The sequence below is a fragment of the Mangifera indica genome, chromosome 11, assembly GCF_011075055.1.
Source record: "Mangifera indica cultivar Alphonso chromosome 11, CATAS_Mindica_2.1, whole genome shotgun sequence".
Taxonomy (NCBI): Eukaryota; Viridiplantae; Streptophyta; class Magnoliopsida; order Sapindales; family Anacardiaceae; genus Mangifera; species Mangifera indica.
Genome location: NC_058147.1, coordinates 5,461,023 through 5,481,113, shown reverse-complemented (window position 1 = coordinate 5,481,113; position 20,091 = coordinate 5,461,023). Strand labels below are relative to the sequence as shown.

At 33.4% G+C, this 20,091-nt stretch overlaps 2 protein-coding genes across 3 annotated transcripts; one reads left to right on the top strand and one right to left on the bottom strand.

Annotated features, from left to right (window-relative positions):
• Positions 1–2,354: 2,354 nt before the first annotated feature.
• On the bottom strand, positions 2,355–5,533 carry LOC123228870 (transmembrane protein 50A-like). Of its 2 annotated transcripts, XM_044654355.1 has the most exons (5): positions 5,321–5,533; positions 5,149–5,236; positions 3,428–3,580; positions 2,818–2,898; positions 2,355–2,549 (listed from the first exon to the last, which is right to left on the bottom strand). In XM_044654355.1, the coding sequence occupies exons 1-4, from the start codon at positions 5,451–5,453 to the stop codon at positions 2,865–2,867; spliced, it is 408 nt and encodes a 135-aa protein (XP_044510290.1). In that variant the 5' UTR covers positions 5,454–5,533; the 3' UTR covers positions 2,355–2,549; positions 2,818–2,864. The 2 variants fall into 2 exon arrangements, with proteins under 2 accessions (XP_044510290.1, XP_044510289.1); XM_044654354.1 differs by lacking the exon at positions 2,355–2,549 and having other exon boundaries at positions 2,647–2,898; positions 5,321–5,530.
• A 2,419-nt stretch (positions 5,534–7,952) lies between these two features.
• LOC123229224 lies at positions 7,953–19,233 on the top strand. Its single transcript, XM_044654882.1, has 19 exons — positions 7,953–9,597; positions 11,505–11,590; positions 11,736–12,113; positions 12,216–12,299; positions 12,411–12,779; positions 14,342–14,402; positions 14,924–15,068; positions 15,148–15,251; positions 15,341–15,589; positions 15,739–15,986; positions 16,096–16,323; positions 16,412–16,633; positions 16,729–16,782; positions 16,893–16,958; positions 17,045–17,185; positions 17,315–17,368; positions 17,864–17,923; positions 18,101–18,499; positions 18,595–19,233. The coding sequence occupies exons 1-19, from the start codon at positions 8,307–8,309 to the stop codon at positions 18,760–18,762; spliced, it is 4,407 nt and encodes a 1,468-aa protein (XP_044510817.1). The 5' UTR covers positions 7,953–8,306; the 3' UTR covers positions 18,763–19,233.
• The last annotated feature ends 858 nt before the right edge of the window (positions 19,234–20,091 follow it).

Below are 20,091 nucleotides of genomic sequence, written 5' to 3'. Positions count from 1 at the left end.
CCAAATTGAAAGATGAAGCTTTTCTATTTAAAGCAGGTAATTAATTTTTAGGATACACATACTAAAAAACAAAGATATTCTTCGTAACTTTTAATATCCTTTCAGACTTTATTGAATAAATTTTTACTGTTGTTTTATAGCAAAGAAAAATTTTAAACTTTAAACAGTGGTCAGCAACGGTGTAAATTACGCTCTAACAATTTGATTTTAATCATAATCACACCATAATAGAGATACTATAATCAAAAAGCACACCCAAATGGTGCGATTAAGCTAGAATTGCATGTTGATTTTGACTGAAATAACATAATTTTTATGTGATTCCTAATAAAACGCACCGTTATAATATTATTTTAGCTAAAATTACATTAGAGTGATGCTATTTCAATTGGAATCGCATCATATGATGTCGTTATTTCTGGACAACGTGACAAAGGATGACGAAACATCGTCTTTTGTCTCTTTTTGTAGATCTAGACAACTAAGAGTCGTCCTTTATCATCTTTTGTAGCAAAAGATGAAAGATGAGTGGAAAGCATCAACTGTCAGTTGGAATGATGGTGGCTAGAGAAAGAAGTAAACCTTAAGAGTGAAATTTAAATTTTTTAAACTTTGAAAATTGACTGAAGTTCTAGTTTTTAAAACTTGAGGGGGAAAAAATGACAAAAATTTTAAAATTTTAAAGTTTATAGGTAAAATGATGATTTTACCTTTGTCTTAACTAAAAATTTGAATTGTAGATAATCTATAAATGAGTGTTTAGATTTTTTAATTATTATAGGTATAATTTTGAAATTAGACTAAAATTTAGATGGGAAATAGTCCTCTTTCCTGTAATGAATCTTGCTTAGCGCAAAGGGACAATGACACATAAATTATGGTTTGTCAATTTATACTCAAATATCAGCTTGGGCTGGCCAAATTTAATGTAATTAATTTTCATCTGACATTAATGCAGAAATTAATTTTAAAGCAAATAAAAGCTTGTCCTTATATTACATGATTACATCCAGTGATGTTTAGTTTAATGTATAAAAAAATTATTATTAATTTATTTTTTATTATTGATATTATTTTATTTAGTTGTGAGATAATAAAATATTTAAATTATTAATAATGATATAATATATAAAATAATATATAATCGGATTATCATTTACACTTCAAGTATTAAAATATTATTAAACTATTTTTAGTTTTATTATAATTATATTATTGTTTATTAATTTTTATGATAAAAATAATTTTATTTTTATTTTAAAATAATTATATTTAAAAATATTTAATTAAAATAATATATTAATATTTTTTTATTATCTTTAATTAAATATAATAATTATTTATGATTATTAAATTTTATCAAATATAATACTATTTACACCCAACAATGTTTTAGGTCTACAATAAAGAGGTTGCAAGGATGTGAACCGTCCAGAACAACAAGAGGAAAATTTAGAAGTAATATTCAATTAACTTTGTCCTTCTTCAATCTAAAATAGTATATTTCAAAAATTCCAACAATTGGTTGCAATACACTCGGGATTGTGAACTTTGACAAATCCATATCTTAAATTACTATTGATGAAAGAGTTTAAAGTAATTTACACTAAAAATTTATACTTTTCAATATAAAATTTAAATTTTATATTTTATACATGTTACCACATTTTGCAACCATAGTGCCAACATGAGCTCATTGCATGCTTATGATATGAAGTAAAATGTTATTCGGTGAGATTAAAAACCCCAAAACTATATAAATGTCTTTTTTATTGATGTAAAATTCAATTATAACATGTCCCCATATGTTATGAAGTAAAATGTTAGAATTGGCTCTCCTTAATCATTGGAAAATCTTATTAATGAATGTTTTTCAATTTCCAAAACAAAACTTTAATTTTGATAATAGATAAATCTATCTAAATTGGACCGCTTCTTCAAGCAAAATCAATCAGATCAAACCTCGAGTCTAGTGATCAGTCCTATATAAACATCATATTTATCATGTAAAATTCAATTATAACATATTCCCATATGATATAAAGTAAAATTATATGAAATAAAATGTTAGAATTGACTATCCTTAATCATCGGAAAATCTTATTAATGAATGCTTTTCAATTTCCAAAACAAAACTTCTTCTTTTTTTTTGGCTAATAGAGAAATCCATCTGAATTGGACCGCTTTTTCAAGTAAAACCAATCACATTAAATAAATCAAACCTCGAGTCTAGTGAGTAATCTTATAACCATTCAACTAAATAAATCAAAAATTTAATCTTAATATATCATCAAAAGAAACTTAAACTCTTGTTTTTTTATACATAAACTACCACCCAATCTACCCACAGCCTCTGGGGCACAACAAAACTTTTTATTCAATAAAGAGATGCCGTCACATATTGATCGCTACTGATTTCAAATTTTAAATATAATATACCGTAAGTTAACCACATTTATAATATTCGGGAACAGAGACATACAAGAAACAGCTGATTAATTCGAGATTATAAAAGACAACATTACCGGAGGTTGGAAAACCAGCAAACCCTGCTTTGAACAAATACAGAGAAAAGCTGTAAATAACCAACTTAAAAAATATTGCAATCTGGTTCCGTTGTGAGTAGATTATAAAAACACATGCACAGCCTGAAATTAATTAATCTTCATTTGACTAAAATCACATAAGAGATGCATGAAGTCTACTTGGATGCTCAAGATTTGGTAATACAAAACGTACATTTACAAAAGCAGCAAGCATTTTCTATCCCGTTAATTAAAATGAATAAAATCATTCTTGAGAATTAAGTTCCCTCACTTGTAAATTTCAATCTCCCGATGGTGAATTTGTTCACTTGTGTATTCTCACTCTGGATGAGAAGTCCAATAGATGAGTCCACTGCAGGAGAGAAATATGTTAATGACAAGTTGATATTAATCAACTGATATAACAGCATTAAATACAGTGATCAAATAGAAACTTGAGAATAAAAATGAGTCCCATGAAATTCCATCTGAGAAATTGAGCCTGTCAAGTGGTTGTGAATACTTGTATCTATCAGTCTACATTGTGTTTGTTAGAGATAGAAATAAGGTATCTCCTTGAGAGAGCAAAATTTCTTAGCTATGGACTAGTCAGCTCTTGTTTGCATGAAGATTTAGGTAAGAAACACTATCCTACAAAAAGAAAATTCCTTCAACAAGATCAAATTAATTTGTAATAGAAGACCTTCCTGCAACTCCAGTAAATAAGAAACCAACCCTTACCATGCCTTTAGAAAGCATGAGAGTCCTGGAGAATTAGCCTAACAGAATACTGATTATAAAATAATTACTCACTGACTACAAAAACTGCTCTTACATGTTGAGATATGAGACAGACGTGCAGTGCATTAAGATAACAACTTTAAATCTTCAAAGTTATTTACCTGATCAATACAAACACACACTGCAAGACACCTGCAGTTCCTGTCCACACTGATGGACCAGTTTTAACAAGTGAATCTTGTATTAATAGGCCAACTGATGCTGCTAGAGAGACAAAGGATACAACATAAGCGAGAAATAGCCAGAGCTTCAACCTGTCACCAAAAAGAGAAAGACTAGCACCCATCACCCAAAAAAACCTAACAGCAATGGGTTGATATAATATATATAAGATAAGCCAGCATTAGCTGGGATTTAAAAAAAAAATGTATGTTTTCAAATATGTGCATTAGAAAGTAAGAATGAATTCATGCAAACCAATCAAAGCCCCTAGCAAAGGCCGAATAATCGAAATTCTCAAGCATCAGTTAGACAATATAGAAAAGTCAACTGCAATAAATCCCTTTTCTTCAGTCATTTTAAAACTGGTTGGCTTAGCTCACATAAAGACACAAGTATACCAGTGAAGCCTAGATTTATTTACAATAGAAAAAGGAGAAAAAGTAGATGAAAGGTAATCTAAGATCCCTTTATGTATGCCAGTTGAAAACAAAAATAGTAAGTCAGGGCTCTCACAACATTTCAACTGAGAAGCAGAAGGCACCATTTGACATGCATCAACTGTTATAACAAATTATGCACTTATAATAAAGAATGAATTTAGAGACACCAAATTGTAGTCATATGATGCAACAGCTATAACAAGCCACAATATTGAACTTGAATAGGTTGTATCTTCGATGAGAACTGTAAGTTCTAATAGCACAGACAGCAGAACAAAAAACGTCCACTTTAAACTCTATGGACTCTACATCACAAGATAGCCAAAGTAAGCTGGTCCAACCCTTACCAGAGAAAATTTTCCACAAACCTACTAGGCAAACTTACTTTCCATAGTAGTAAGTTACTGAGTGAAACATTAAATCAACACATATGTTTGCATGTATATTATTACAGTGACTAAAATGGGAATTATGGGCTGGCAATCAATTGATTGAAAGATTAAATTATGCACTCTGAAAGACATAAGATTCTCAGAAAACTTATATCATCATCCCTACCAAAAACATCGTTGTTGTCATCATCATTTATTCACAAAGCTTCAAGGGATCGATCAACCAGCCGTCCTGTCTTACTAATGGCATATATTAAACTAATTAATGAGCAAAAAATTTAACCACTCTCAAGACCATCAGGTTTACAAACTTCCCATCATAATACATGGAGATATCCAGACAATCTCAGAGTTATTAGTAAAAATCGCACAGAATAATGAATTATTGGATTTAAGAATCAATAATGATGCTGAATACTTCACTAATCGCTGTCAGCACTATCCATTTCATAGAACACCAAGCACAAGTCTTCATATATCTTTTTTATCCATTTATTTATAATTGAAAGCCACAGATATCAACCTCAGTTTTAGAATTACTCTGATGAAGTTTATGCACTCACAAAACTCAATTAATAAATGACTTTATGTACTTAACAAATAAAGTTCAGTGAAGGGAATGAATTCATCCCAACAAAAACAAAAAAGCTAAAAAGGTAAGACCAATAGTATATAAATAGCATAAGCCTTATAAATTTTTTTTTTAAAAAAAAAAGCAGCATCAACAGGCTCGATCAGTTATAGAAGTAATAACTGATCCAATTCTAAACTTAAATTAAATCATAAACAACAAAAATCGTAATGAAACAATTAAAGTTGAAAACTGACCTCCACTCGCCTTCTTCGTAAGGAGAATACTCAATGTCTTCTTTTCTCACGCAATTGAACATTAAAGCGGCAATTGACGCAAAAATACCTGCCGGAAAAGGCAAATATTCATATACACATCAAAAACCCTAAAAAAAGACATGTACATATAGAGAGGGAGACGAAAGAGGACCAGGAAGGTAATGAACGAAGGAAACTTTAACGGAACTGCAAACGACGGCATCGATCCAGAACCACCAACCCGCTCCAAATATGGCTCCAGCCAAGCCGGGACCGAAGATTGCCCACAGCTCCGCCAAATCCATTTTTTTTCAGACTACTCTCACAGCTCACTGCAATTTTTTTCCTCAACTACACTTTCCCTTTTAAACTGTTTATTTGTAAATAAGAATCATTTTTATTTTCTAAATTTGTTAATATGTTTTCTTGTTTTATTATTTTTATATAATAACAATGATAATTATTATAAGATTTTTTAAATTTAATCTTTCTATGAACATGTTTTAGGGAATTTAGTCTTAGTAGACTTATTTAATCATATAACCAATTCACAAATCTGATTCTGACTTTACTTTTATTAATCCTTCATCTAAGTGTGTTAAAAGAACTTCAAATTCTACTCTTCAGTCTTTTCTTTCCTTCATTGCAATCATCACAATCACCTTTAATAGCTTCAAGTTCAACCATCTTGAGAGTTCCACCACCCACTTATACTCATATTGATCCACAAGAACTCAACTCATAACTTTCTATTTTTATATATACACCTTCATGACTCTGCCCTCAAATTATAGAAGCACCTTACAATAAGTTAGATTCAATCACACCTAAAGTAACTTAAACTTTGTTATAAACACCTCATATTATAAAACTCGTCAAACTCTTGCAATTAGACATGTCAATTGGGTTAAACTAAATGGAGGTCTGACCTGATATTATTTAAAAATTAAAAAAAAAAATGGCAGAAGCAAGTGAAGCTTCTGCCACAAGTAGAAACCTTCAATAGTTTGTTTGTTTTTTTTTTTTTTAATTTTTTTTTTATATAAACCAATCCAAATATTTTTCATTTCTAATTTTATTTACAAATCTCTCAACCTTAATTCTTCCATTATATTCGTAATTTTATTTTCTCTCATCAATTCTCTATCGAAAATTGTCTGAATTTGTAAATAATAATTTTTTATCTTTATAATTTTATCTTTATTATAATTTTATTATTATAAAATATTACAAATAGATACAATATCAAATGAATTAAAAAATTTAGATGTTCAGGACAAGTAGATAAATAGTATGGTATATATATTTTATTTATGTTTGTAATTATACAATATGTAAATTAATTTATTTATACTATGTTATAAACTTATAATATTTTTCATCATATAACCGTAGTATTTTTTCGTCATAAGTAAAAGATTATAAATAAAATGTTTGAGATACTATCCTCAGTTTTAATAATTGAAAAATAATTTATATTTAAAAATTTTAGTTAAAATTAAAAAAATTATTTAAATGGGTCAGCTCAATTAAAACCTAGCTTGACCCTATATATAAGGTCAGACCTTGAGCCTTCAAAAATCTATGAGCTAGCTCGGCTTGAAGGCCTATTATTGTACAGGTCTAAGATCTAACCCAACTCATTAACATGTCTACTTGTAATACTATTTCACTAGAAGTAATAATCCTATTGAGCCTTTTGTAATAGCTAAGAAAAGAACCAACAAGTTTTGTTACCCTATGATTAAAAGAGCAAAGCCAGGTCACTTATATGCACAAAATCTTTTTTTCTCCCCATTGAGATTGTTCCTAAAGAGCCCACCAGTATAGTAAAATCTGTATCTAGTCTTATATGGTTTGAGATTATGAAAGTGGAGCTTGAGGTTTTGTTGAAGTATGATACTAAGAAACTGGTGCCCCTTAAGGAAAAATCAGCATGTTGCAGGATTCAAACAAGTCCAAAAAACTAAATTAAATGCTGATGGGTCTACAAAATGAAAGAAAAAATAAGGAGAAAGAAGAAATGGCATAGGAGAAAGGAGGATGAAGGAAGGATAAGAAGAAGAAAGAGTTTACAAAACAACATTTTATGCCAATGTGGTTATAATCTCTTTTAGAGGACATGGCAATGGTGAAAAGTTAAAATCACACCTTGAGTAATTGACTTTATCAAATAAAAAGGGTAATACTGCATATTATGTCAAAACTGTTTTTACCCCAAAAAAAAAACATTTATATTATTAAAAGCTGAAAAATTGTTTTTGTTACGAAACTCGGATATAAAAATTGTATTTCTCTCTATTATAATTTTTTCATATAAAATAATATAAATCCAGTCATCAAATATTTTATGTTATAATTATAATTTTACAATCAAATTATGTGTATTAATTTTTTTTTATATAATATATAAATAATATGTTATTATATAATTAAATAATTTTAAATTAAAAATAAAATTATGATATATAAAATATATATATAAATTAATTGCTTGAACTTTATATGCTTTTTTTTTTTTTAATTCTATATATATCTGATCAAATGACAAATTTGAAACAAATCAATGTACTGTTGGAAAATCGATATTTTAATTTTAATTTTAGTTGTCATAAGATGTAACAGGAAATATTTTGCACTGCCTACTCAAATCTTTACAAGTCATGTGATGTGTTTAATCTATCCGATTTTCGATAACATTCCACGTGTTAAAATCTGGAGGGCTACACTTAACGCGCACCCGTTGCGTTAGAACATATTATCCAAACTTCCCTATAAAAAATATAATTATATAACCCTGAACGACCCGTCCTCCCTTGCCTGCAAAAAACGCGAATCTACTACCCACTCTCTCTTCTTCGATAGCGAAATCGAATTACGAAAAAACAAAAATAAACCAAACGACATTAAATAAAAAACGATCTGAGAGACCACGCATCAGGATAACTGAAACCCTTGCCCTAGCCGCGTCTTATCCTCTTTCTTACGCTCTTCACCCCTTGTATCGTCACGTGAACTCGGTAACACAGTAGATTTTAATTAATTAGGGTTAGGGTTTTTGATCTGTATGTGCATGCGAAGGTATTTTGGGGACGACATAGATTGAAATTAGAATTAGAATAAGGTTAGGGTAAAGGTTTGTCTTAGGGGATGATGGAATGTGGCGGTGGTGGAGTTGGAGGAGGTGGTGGTGGTGGTTGTTTTTTGTAATGAGCGGAGATTTTCAATGTCACAAGCAGAAGAAGATGATGGGTAGGGGTGCGGACGGAGGTTGCGGCACTGAGGAAAGGCCTTGCCGCCCCTCTGTTCCTAAAATTTCGGCTAAAATCCCGGAAGCTACTAAAGATAACAGTTGTGTTGATTTATTTTCGCAGGCTCGGAAGGCACTTTCAGAGCGGTCCCCTTTTGATGTTGCTGAAGATGGAGTTTTAAGTGAGATTAATTTGCCCAGTGTTTTTGCCAGTTTATTAAAGCAACCTGATAGTAGAAATCGGCACAAGAAGTTTCACTCAAGTGCAGATAAGAAGTCTTCTACCAAGAGTGAGAGGTCGAAAGGCGCTAGTATTTGGTTTGAGACTGAGGATTATTTTAGGGACTTGTCATTGCCTGATATTGATGTGTTATCTGAGGTAGTTTCTTTTAGTTCTTTAGCTTCTAAGAAGTGTTTTCTGATTCCTTTACGAGGAAATGATGATGGAAGTAATGGGAAGGTGAGTGGAGGTGAGTGTGTTAGTTGTGACAATGGAGATTTTAATGGGGTTGCTACTAAGGATGAGTTTAAAGAGGATGGTGATAAAGAAGATGATAAACAATTAATGGAGGTTGACGGTTGCTGGGACGATAGTTTGATTAATGAAGAAACCAGTTCTTCTACTGCGGATTCCTATGTAGGTTTAGAGTGGCTATTAGGTTGTAGGACTAGGGCTTTGTTAACTTCACATCGGCCTTCAAAAAAGAGGAAGCTTTTAGGAGGGGATGCAGGATTGGAGAAAATTTTGATCGGTTGTCCTTGTGAAGGGAACACTGGTCTATGTGACTTTTGCTGCATGGCTGATACGGGGAAAATTTTCAACAAATTGATTTTGTGCAGTTCTTGTAAGGTTGCAGTTCATCAGAAGTGTTATGGCACACTAGAGGCTTCAGATGGTTCTTGGGTATGTTCTTGGTGTAAGGAAAAGGAGAATGATAATGGTGATTTAGTGAAGCAGTCATGTGTGATTTGTGAGAAGCAAGGGGGTGCTCTGAAACCTGTACTTGGGAGGGGTGTAGATGGAGGGTCTGTGGAATTTGCTCACTTATTTTGTTCTGTGTTCATGCCTGGTGTCTTTATAGAGGACATGGCAAAGATGGAACCAATTATGAATTTGGAGGGAATACAAGAAACCAGAAAGAAAGCACTGTGTAATGTGTGCAAAATGAAGTCTGGAGGTTGTGTCCGCTGCAGTTATGGTATGTTTGTTGGTTACTTATTTTACCATTCTGCATTTTATTTTTTGCTGGTACAACTGGAGAGCATACTAGTAATTGAAATTGGTGTGCTACTTATCTGCCTTACACTGGAATGCAGGATCGTATTCATAGATCGGCCATATGATAATATGGTGTAGAGTTGTGTATCTAATTAATTTTTAAAAGAATTTACTTTGTATTTTAATCTTCCACTGAGCACTGGACTGGTGGCAGTATTATTTTATTATTCTATATGACATGTATTATTCAAGTTAAAGATGAATGGATAAAAGGATTTTTATATTATGTATTTAGAAGCTTTTTATACTCTGTATTAAGTCTCTTACATTTTTTCTCCAGTAAGGCTGAAGAAAGGTGACTATGTTTATTTGTAAGACAGAATCTATCTCATCCACGTGTACAGTTCTTTTGGGATCCATTATCTGATTTTTTGTTAAAATGCAATTCAACTGCCATCAGCTTGATAAGTTAAATTTGAGGTATTCTGTTGCTAGAATTAAAAAATCTTATTAATAGAGTGCGAAGATCACTATGCTACATCTTTGTGTTGAGAAATGGTGATATGCTGCAGTTATTGATTTGAATTAAAGTATATTGTCTGCTTGCGTCGGAAGATGTCTTCATTTGATCGTGGTTCTGACTTTGTATGGTTAGACAGTTTCAATACTCCTTAGGGTTGGTAGAGACACTCTGCTGGAGCATAAACATTGTTAAGGCTGTTGAGAAGGATGTTTAAAATGCCATTTATTGATGTTCTGCCCTTTTAATAGTTACATGGTTATTAAACACTGGAAACATAACTAAGATGTGGGATAATGGTATCTACATGAATTATAATAGCAAGAGTTCATATTTGTGCCGTAATAGAGACTTTGGGCTATGAAAATAAGTAGGGACTATGTATCTTGTTGAAAGTTTCCTGATGACAATTGAATACAGGACCAATAGTTTGAGGCAACAGAGACCTTGTGATTTTGTGTTCTAATTGTGTGTTTTGGAGCATCACATTCTTCTCATTTGCAATTATATATTCTATCACTTTCCTTATGTGGGTTACAAGAAAGGTGAGACCACTAAGTCTCTGGAGCAAAAACAATTATTGAAAGTTTTGTCAAGTTTAGTCTTATGTTGCAGCTGGAGTTTACTTTTTAGAAGTGGCTTATCATGCTGAGGTATATAAGGCTTGTCAGAAGTCCTGTATTCTCTTGCAGAAGTTACGAGTCTAAGAGTATTGCTACATTTTGTTTTTAGAAAGTAGTACATTATTTATGCAACTTAATGTTCTGGCTGAATAACAAAAAAGTTCAACTTGAATTCAGGCGAGCTTCTTGGAAATGAGATTATCTTTGCTTCCATTTTACTTCACATATTTGTGCATATGCATATATGGTCTGCTATTGTGTTTAATTCTTTGCTTCGTCCATGTAAGGTCCATTAACCAAGAATGGGTGCTCTTTGTGAATATATGAAATGTGTAACAGGAAGTTTTTATGTGCTATACTCCTATTTATCCTTGCCTGTTTCTGGCTTTCTATATTGGGAATATACAATTTTAAGATTCTTCTTAGAAGGAAATAAGCTCACAGTATTTTGCTAGCTTATTTTTGTTAAACTTGCAACTTCTTGTCATCCGTTAACCTGTTACTTTCTCCGATTTTGATCTTCAATAGTAATGGCCAATATAAGGATGCAGAGGCTTTATTTGTCAGAACATGTACAGTTATCAGGGGTTTTTATTCTTTCTTTCACAAAAATGTTGAGATCACCTGCTATTGTACTTTGTTTTTGAGTTACCGGTTGTCATTGTACCTTTTACTCATGTTATTGGGTTGGTTATGCACACGTTAGTTAGTACTGCTTCCAGTATTAATTGTATTTTATTTCAGCTTCTTGTAGAATTTCTTTCCATCCTATGTGTGCAAGGGAGTCAAAGTACAGGTTGGAGGTGTGGGGAAAATATGGATGTGATAATGTAAGCAATTCTTTCATTTCTAGAATCTGAAATTTTATAATTATTATTGCTATTAACTATCAGACAAGTGTTGCTACTGAAGCATGCTACTTACCTCTTGTTGATGATGTTTTCTGAAAAATGAACTATTTTTATGCTGCTATAGGTTGAGTTACGGGCTTTTTGCATAAAGCACTCAGACATCCAGGACAGAAGTAGTAACACACGCATAAGAGATCCACGGTCAGCTATTGCCAGTGATTCCTCTAATTCCAATCAACTTCTAAGGACTTTGCCAATAAACAAATTACACAAGGTGAAGATCTGTCGCAAAAATGGAGATAAACTTGCAGTTCACATGGATACTTCTGATGCAAATTCTGATAGATCTAGTGATAGTGAAGAGCGGGGGTTGTCTGGTTCCAAATTAAACGGTGAAACTATGTCTGGATGTGGTGAGGCTCAGGGGATGTTATTAGAAAGACCTGATAGTGAGGATGTTAATCCTTCTGGATCCTTAAATTTTGCTTTAATTTTGAAGAAGGTAGTAGACGAATATATTATTATAACTGATTAATTATTCATTGTTGAAATAATTTGTTTGAGCTTTGGTTTGTTCAAAGTCTTACATCTTTCAATGATGCAGTTAATTGATCTTGGAAAAGTCAATGTCAAAGATGTAGCATTGGAGATTGGCATTTCCCCTGATTCACTGAATACAACACTTGCTGTAATGAGCTTTATTTGTTTGTAATCAATTTTTGAGAGTAATTTTAAAAGTTTATTATTTATTTTATCCTTTTTAGAATTTCTTTTATGTGACTTGATATTCTTTCTACAGGGTGATAGCTTGGGTCCTGACATGCTATGCAAAATAGTTAAATGGCTTAGCAATCATGCTTGTTTGGGTTCTTTGCAGAAAAGTTCTAAATTTAAGTTAAAATCCTCAATTTCTTCAAAGGCTGAGACTGGACTTGCTGATCCTAATGGTGTAATGGTATCAGAGCTTTCAGATCCTGTTGCCATTAAATCAGTACCTCCTCGTAGAAGAACTAAAAGCAGCATGAGAATTTTGAATAAAGTAATATGCTTATCTGATGAGATCTTAGGTGACAATGGGGTGATGAAGAATCAGGTACAAATTGATCAAATTGACGGGGATGAAGCAGTGAATTCATGTAGGGTATTCATACCAGATGCCACTAAAAAGGTAATCTTATGGTATTGCAATTATTTGCTTTTGAGTTTCCTGTAGCACATTAACTTTCTAATTTGGTTTGTAGGCTTTTTGGGTATCAGCTGAAGTGAAATCATGAAATTTTCATTTTGGATGCATTATAGCAATTGGTTTTTGGTTTAGGAAGTTATTTTGCGGGTTGTTTTGTCATCCTTCTGGTTAAAGCTTAATAAGTGATTGTGCCAAATATTGTTGGTTGGCTAGTAAATTGTCCATTGTTCCATTTTCTTAACCCTTTATGTTCAATACTTTAATGGCCTCTGCAAATGCAGAGGAGCATTCTTTTTTGGGTGGGATTTGCCCCAGGGGTGTGGGAGTTGAATCGAAATTTTATAAATTTTGCTTTTTTGGTTTGTGGCCTTTCTTCAGTTTTGTCATTTTGAGCTCACTCATACTTGATGAGGTGCCCTTAGGATTTCTGTCTGTGGTTAGGTTATAATGTTCTTTTCTTAGGAACTCTGGTGTCGCCATATGTCATGAATTATGAAGGTATAGCTTTTTATGCCCCTGGAAAGTTGGTTTCTTCAAGCTTTGTTTTGCCAGGTACCTTCCTTCCTCTGTGGTTGCCCTGTACACCTCCAGAATTTTTTACATCCATACATAATAGAGGGACTAAAAATTTATCAATATTCTGTCAGTGCCACACAGTTTATTTATAACAATCTTGGGTTGACAGGAATGTTATTGTTTTGTCACGAGTAAAGTGGAAGCCGTGTGTGAAACAATCAAGTTCTTGTGTATATCATCTTTGCAACATTACACCTCTGATCTTAGCATAATAATCAATAGAATAGTTTAGTTTGTGGACTGGGAGTTTTTAAGCCCTTTCCTGCTGTTTGAGATAGCTTGGGGGTGTGTGTGTGCGTGTTAGCTTATATTTCTGATAATTTTAGGAGATGAACATATGAGCACACATTGTTAATGTGGGCTTTATTCAGTTAATAAGTGATACTATTTGGTTCTCTTGTCTACAACGTGAATCTTATGATGTGGTTTCTCATGGTTTATTTGCCAGCTCTACATTGTTTACCTGTGCTTTTTGTTTAATAAGCTAAAGTGTCTGTAGGTTGCATATTTGTGGCTTTCTCAATCATTTGGGGGGAATAGTGACCTATTGATGAAAACTTTGATATGTTATGTTCTATAAAGAAAGATGGATAATTGAAACTGTTGAGCTTGAATTAAGCTTTATATTATATACAGCTGAAGACACTATGAGAGAATAGAGTGGCTGTGAAATTAGTTTAAGGGATTATGCTATAGAAATATCAGATACTCAAAGCAAAAAAATGCTTTGAGTAATTTTAAGTAATCACAACTAATTATGTTCATGTCTCAAAATGCTATGAAACAATATGTTAAGAATATTTGAATTGCTGGGATCCTGTAGGTAGAAAATTAATTTCTGAAATGACTTTCCATCTTTTTGTGGTGAATATGTTTCGCACTTATTAGTTTGCCTTGTGATCTAATGTTATTTCAGTTGGGCTTCTGCCATTTTCCCCCCCTTAAACAATTTTGTATTGTTTTGGCAGAGTTCAACCAATCCTGATGATGTTGAAGATTCTCAGGCGAGGCACTTACTGAAGTCTGAAGGTATGTCTTCCTGTATTATCATTTATCTCTGATGCCTTTTCCGCTGATCAAAAGTTAAATTTTTGGGTTTGCATGGCTTGCATAAAATTATATATTAGTTTTTGTTGTGAGTTGGCTTGAGGTCATAGTTTCTTCTGTTGCTGAGTCATGAGAATATTTTGAACTCTTTTTAATCTTGTCACCTCTATTTGGTTTTTGGTTGCACCTGCCTCTTCAGAAAGGGTGTGCTAGTGGATGTATTTTCTTATGTTAAGTTGACCTAGTTATATGGTATTAGATTCATAGGAGAAAAAAACAGAGACTATTTAGAAGCCCTGTCTAATGTTCTGCGACTGGCCATCTGAGAGCAAAGTCGACAATGAATTGATTTCTTTTTTATTTCCAACATAAATTTACTATAGCATTGTGTATGTAATTTATCTATCAAGTCAGTCAGTGTTCTTGTCTTGTGTGTCCTTATTTATTAACCTGCTTATATTCTGGTTTTCATTCTCTTGACTCAAACAGTATATGTTGGACAGGGAACTCAGCTAAACCCTCAGATTGTAGCTTCTCTGAAAAGTGTCAGCAAGAGGAGGCTGAAATTCCTGGACAGAATTTATCAGTGAAAGCAGTCAAGGAAAATCCTCTTTGTTCAACTGTGAATCTACTTTTCCCTGACATAATGTAAGTTCTTGAATATCAAAATTTTCTTGTAGCTAACTTAATGAAAAAAATTTTAACATCTTATATTTGCATTTTTCAGCAAGACAGAAACTTCGGGTTTTTATGTGCACCCATATTTGCGGGAGACATTAATGCAGATGCATAGTGGGATGCTTTCAAAGAAGGAAGTTCATGAATCTGATGGTAAATTTTTTTCTCAATATGATGGTGAAATCTTTTTCTGTTTCATGTTTGTATTATATTTAATTGGTTAAACAAATATCATTGGGCAGGTTCAGGTGAGGGAGAAGTATCCCGTCTGGAGGCATCTGCCAATGCAAGTGTTTGTTGTAATCACCATAGTCAACATTTGAAGTGCAATGACATGATCTTTAACTCTGATGGAGTAAATTTAGAGCAGTTGGTTAAAGCTAGGAAATCGGGAATTTTAGAGCTGTCTCCTGAAGACGAAGTGGAAGGGGAAATTATTAATTTTCAGCATAGGTTACTTGGCAGTGCAGTGGCTAGAAAGCGGTTGACTGGTCTCTTCTCTCTTCTCTAATGTGTTTACTGCTCTGTGTTTTTCCATCATGTTTCTTGTCCTGCTATTTCTTTTACTAAATGGCATGGAAATTTCTATCTCATTCTTTGCTGAATCAGATATTGAATTCCTTATTAATGGTTTTTGCAGATAATTTGGTTTCCAAGGTTGCTAAGAGTCTACCACAGGAGATTGATGTAGCACAGATGCGAAGATGGGATGCTGTGCTTGTTAACAGATATCTATGTGAACTTAGAGAAGCAAGAAAGCAGGGAAGGAAAGAGAGAAGGCATAAAGAAGCTCAGGCTGTTCTAGCTGCTGCAACTGCTGCAGCAGCAGCTTCTTCTAGGATTTCATCATTCAGAAAAGATGCTCTTGAAGAATCTGCACTTCAGGAGGTTATTGTTACAATACTTGAGTAATTTTGGTTATTCTCTTGTTTTGGATTTATTGTATCTCTTATGTGGTATGCTTTATTATTTTAACGAATTTCTCTCTTTTGTTCAGAACTTATTGAGGTCAAATTCTCATAATGGGAGGGCTGGCATTAGTTCTCAGGATGTGCCTCGGGCTAAGGAGACACTTGCAAGGGTGGCTGTCCCCAGGGTTTTGGAGAAGTACTCTGATATGGTTCATCCAGTCTCAGATTTTTCTAAAGAACATCCTAGATCATGTGACATTTGCAGACGCTCTGAGACAATATTGAACCCTATATTAGTCTGTTCAAGTTGCAAGGTTAACTAACCCAATCCATATACTAATTTCTAGTATAAAAAAAGGATATTTTCTGTTTCTAGTTTTGACATAGCCCTTCTTCCAACAGGTCGCTGTTCATTTGGATTGCTATCGCAGTGTTAAAGAATCTACAGGTCCTTGGCACTGTGAATTATGTGAAGAATTATTATCATCTAGATCCTCCGGAGCTCCATCTGTCAATTTTTGGGAGAAACCTTTTTTTGTTGCAGAATGTGGTTTATGTGGTGGCACCACTGGTGCTTTTAGGAAATCTGCAGATAGTCATTGGGTGCATGCCTTCTGTGCTGAGGTTAAATTTCAATTATTCTTGTTGGTTAGCACATTATTTGGTATCCCTTATTCATTAAAATTTCATTAATTTTGGTTTCTGCATTATGGTCACAGTGGGTCTTTGAGTCAACATTCAGAAGGGGACAAGTAAATCCTGTTGTGGGAATGGTATGTGTACATCTTGTTTTCATTTACCAAGGTGTTTTTCTCTGTATATTTTTGAGTTATGTTACATGAACCCTATTTAACACTAACAAGTATACCTGATGGAAATTCAGGAGACTGTTTCAAAAGGGACTGATATTTGTTGTGTCTGCCGGCACAGAAATGGTGTCTGCATAAAGGTGAGATTTTTTTTTTTTTCTGGCTATTGTTTTGTTCCCTTTCAAGGATTTTTTTTTTGGCAATTAACACAATTTTGCTGATGCAGTGCAACTTCGGTCACTGTCAGACCGCATTTCATCCCACCTGTGCTAGAAGTACTGGGTTTTACATGAATGTAAAGTCTACTGGTGGCAATTTCCAGCACAAGGCTTACTGTGAAAAACATAGCTTGGAGCAGAGGGCAAAGGTCTGCTTATTTGTTTGCATAGAAGATGTTTTATTTTTCAAATGGTGGTTAATATTATTCTTTTATATCCGTGCTAAGAACTAAAGTTTTTTATGTATCTTGACTTATTTTTGAATCTCTGTTTTATAGGCTGAAACTCAAAAACATGGGGTTGAGGAATTGAAAAGCATTAAGCAAATCAGGGTAAGGGTTCTCTATGTGCTTTAGTTGTTTGATTTTACTATAGCTTGCTGAATTGTCATTCTTGCTGATCAAATGCATATCTGTATTCTTCAGGTTTGAGTAATATTCTATTGTTACAAGTTGGTTGTTGATATTGAGAGTTGAACTTTATACAAGTTTCCAAATTATTGTGCTGAACTATTTCTTGCAAATAGAGCATGTATTTATTTGAAGAATTTACAGGTTGCATGCTAGTAATTCAGAAAAAAGGAGGTTTTATATTCTATTTCTGGTAGTTTTTGTGGGTTTTATTATTGAAAATTCCAGAGTTCTGAAATGAGGAGAACATTATCATTGGTACTGTGCACTTTTTTTTGGTGGTGATAACATGTGTTGAAGTTTTTGCTGGTTATTTATTTGGCTGATTGTGTACATCTTACAGCTTTTATTACCTTATGTTCTAGTTTCATCCTGCTATTTGAGTCTCCTTATTGGTTTCATGAATGCCTTTTATAGGTTGAGCTAGAGAGGTTACGCCTTCTCTGTGAGCGAATCATCAAACGTGAGAAGATAAAGGTAAATATCTTCAGCAAAACGGTTTTAATTTTTGTGTGTATAAATTGTGCCTGTTATTTTTGGTATTAAAAAAGTTCAGTTTCTTTTCATTCACTTCAGTTGTTATTGCTACTCTTTGTTTTCTTGAATATGAGTGGAAGATATTCAATAATATGTTTTCCCGTCCTGTGATTGCAGAGGGAGTTGATTCTTTGCTCTCACGATATACTTGCCCTCAAAAGAGACCATGCTGCTCATTTGGCTCTGGGCCGCACTCCCTTTCCCCTCCCAGATGTTAGTTCAGAATCTGCTACAACTTCACTTAAAGGACATACTGATGATTATAGATCATGCAGTGAAGCTGTTCAGCGTTCAGATGATGTAACTGTGGACAGCAGTACTGCTGTTAAGCGCCGAATTAAGGTGCATGTGTCCATGGAAGCTGACCAAAAGACAGATGACAGCTCCACTTCACAAAATCCTTTTACCCAAAAACCATTGGAGAGTTTGGCTTTTTCTGGGAAGCAAATACCTCACAGACCTCTTTTATCACGTAGTCTCTCGAGTGAAGAGGAATGGAGCTCCAAAGCTCGAAAGGTTCAGTTTTTGCATTACTGACTGTTTAGTTTCACTTACATGTCTTATTAAAATGAGAATTCAGAGTTACGTTATTCTATACTATTATTCAACAGCATGTTGAAACATTTGAAAAGGAGATGGTAATGACATCAGATGAAGCATCTCTGAAGAATCGGAAATTACCCAAAGGATATCTGTTTGTCCCTCTCGATTGCCTTCCGAAGGAGAAGCAGATCAACCAGGATACATCTTCTGTTGAACCGGTGGAACCTGATGGGTAGACTAGCCAGAATACTGGGCTGTCTATGTGCGAATTTAACAACTACCTTGCCCCAGATAACTACTTTCTGCGGGGGACTGCTATATTTATTATGAAAGTGGTAGTGGAATTAGTGCTGATATATGTTGCTGGCCAGTGTGTACTCATGAATGGGAGTGACATATTCTGGTTTTGGGTGGGGAAGTTTTGGCATGATTGTTGTATATTGATTGTGAGAGTAATTGTACAGTGGGTGAGAGATGATGCCAGATCTCATTTGGTATTGCGAGAGCCTCCATTTTCATTTTAATTGATGTTTGTCGCTTTGGTTGGGGGATGGTCATGGTCATGGAGAGGGCTGAACAGAAGCTTCTCTTCATGTATCTATATACATGCAAGGAATTAAATGGCGTCACCTACTGTGCTGCTGTGTAAATCTATTGTATATATTCTCACAGTAAGAATCCTCAAAAGAAATTGCCTTAAAATCGGATGCTGAGTGTGAGTTGTCTTTTTGAATGGGTTATGTATAGCACACACTTTTGCCACGTGTCCTCTGAGGTGTATGGTTAAAAAGAGTAAAATTTAGAATTTATTTTTCGTAAATCGTAATTAATGTTTTTTGGAAAATGTATCTTTTTCGTCAAATTATCATTTTTACTTGGGTTATTAATTAATATAAAAACATATTGATTAAATATAATTTTGCCCCTGCCCTTCTAACAAAAAAGTGGGATTTTTGTCCGTTTTATGCATTTTGGAGAAGTTTAGCATATAAGCTTTGATTTGGGCTGCAAGTGAAAGATTTTAATCTATGGGGGGTTTCTAAAATTTTCACAAGCATTATCAGTGGTGCAGCTACAAAATGAAGAAACTAGAGATTTTCCGTAAGTTCAGCATTACTGCTGAACTTTTTTGTGAAATGTCAAACTTCGATTTGGGAGATAAGTGTAAGATTTGAAAATATAAGGGTTTGGAAAATTTTCATCAATGTTTTTTAGGGGTGCATAGGAAAATACAAAAACTAAAGACTTTCCAAAAGTTCAGTGCTCCCACTAAACTTCAAACTGGGAGGGCTAACTAAGTAACTTAAAGTTAGAGGGGATTAATAAAAGTTTTATGGAGGAAAATGCAAGATTTTTAAATTTGAGATGCATAAAATTTCGTGATGTATCTATACGCTAATAGTGTGAAATCTCGATAAATTTATAAGTTTTGTTATGTAGGGGGCTAGTAGTACAATTTTAAAGTTAGGGGGAGTTTATGTAAATCTTAAAGGGAGGGCAAATAGAAGATTTTGAAAGTTCAGGTATTTGAAATTTCTTGTGCAATGAAATTTTGGCATGATTTT

Coding starts and splice junctions, on each gene's coding strand:
- LOC123229224 (XM_044654882.1), top strand. CDS start 8,307: ATGTGGCGGTGGTGGAGTTGGAGGAGGTGGTGGTGGTGGTTGTTTTTT. Junction 17,186..17,314: donor GCTTGGAGCAGAGGGCAAAG/GTCTGCTTATTT, acceptor TCTGTTTTATAG/GCTGAAACTCAAAAACATGG. Junction 18,500..18,594: donor GGAGCTCCAAAGCTCGAAAG/GTTCAGTTTTTG, acceptor ATTATTCAACAG/CATGTTGAAACATTTGAAAA.
- LOC123228870 (XM_044654355.1), bottom strand. CDS start 5,453: ATGGATTTGGCGGAGCTGTGGGCAATCTTCGGTCCCGGCTTGGCTGGA. Junction 5,237..5,320: donor CTTCGTTCATTACCTTCCTG/GTCCTCTTTCGT, acceptor CTTTTCCGGCAG/GTATTTTTGCGTCAATTGCC. Junction 3,581..5,148: donor TACGAAGAAGGCGAGTGGAG/GTCAGTTTTCAA, acceptor TTTTGGTGACAG/GTTGAAGCTCTGGCTATTTC.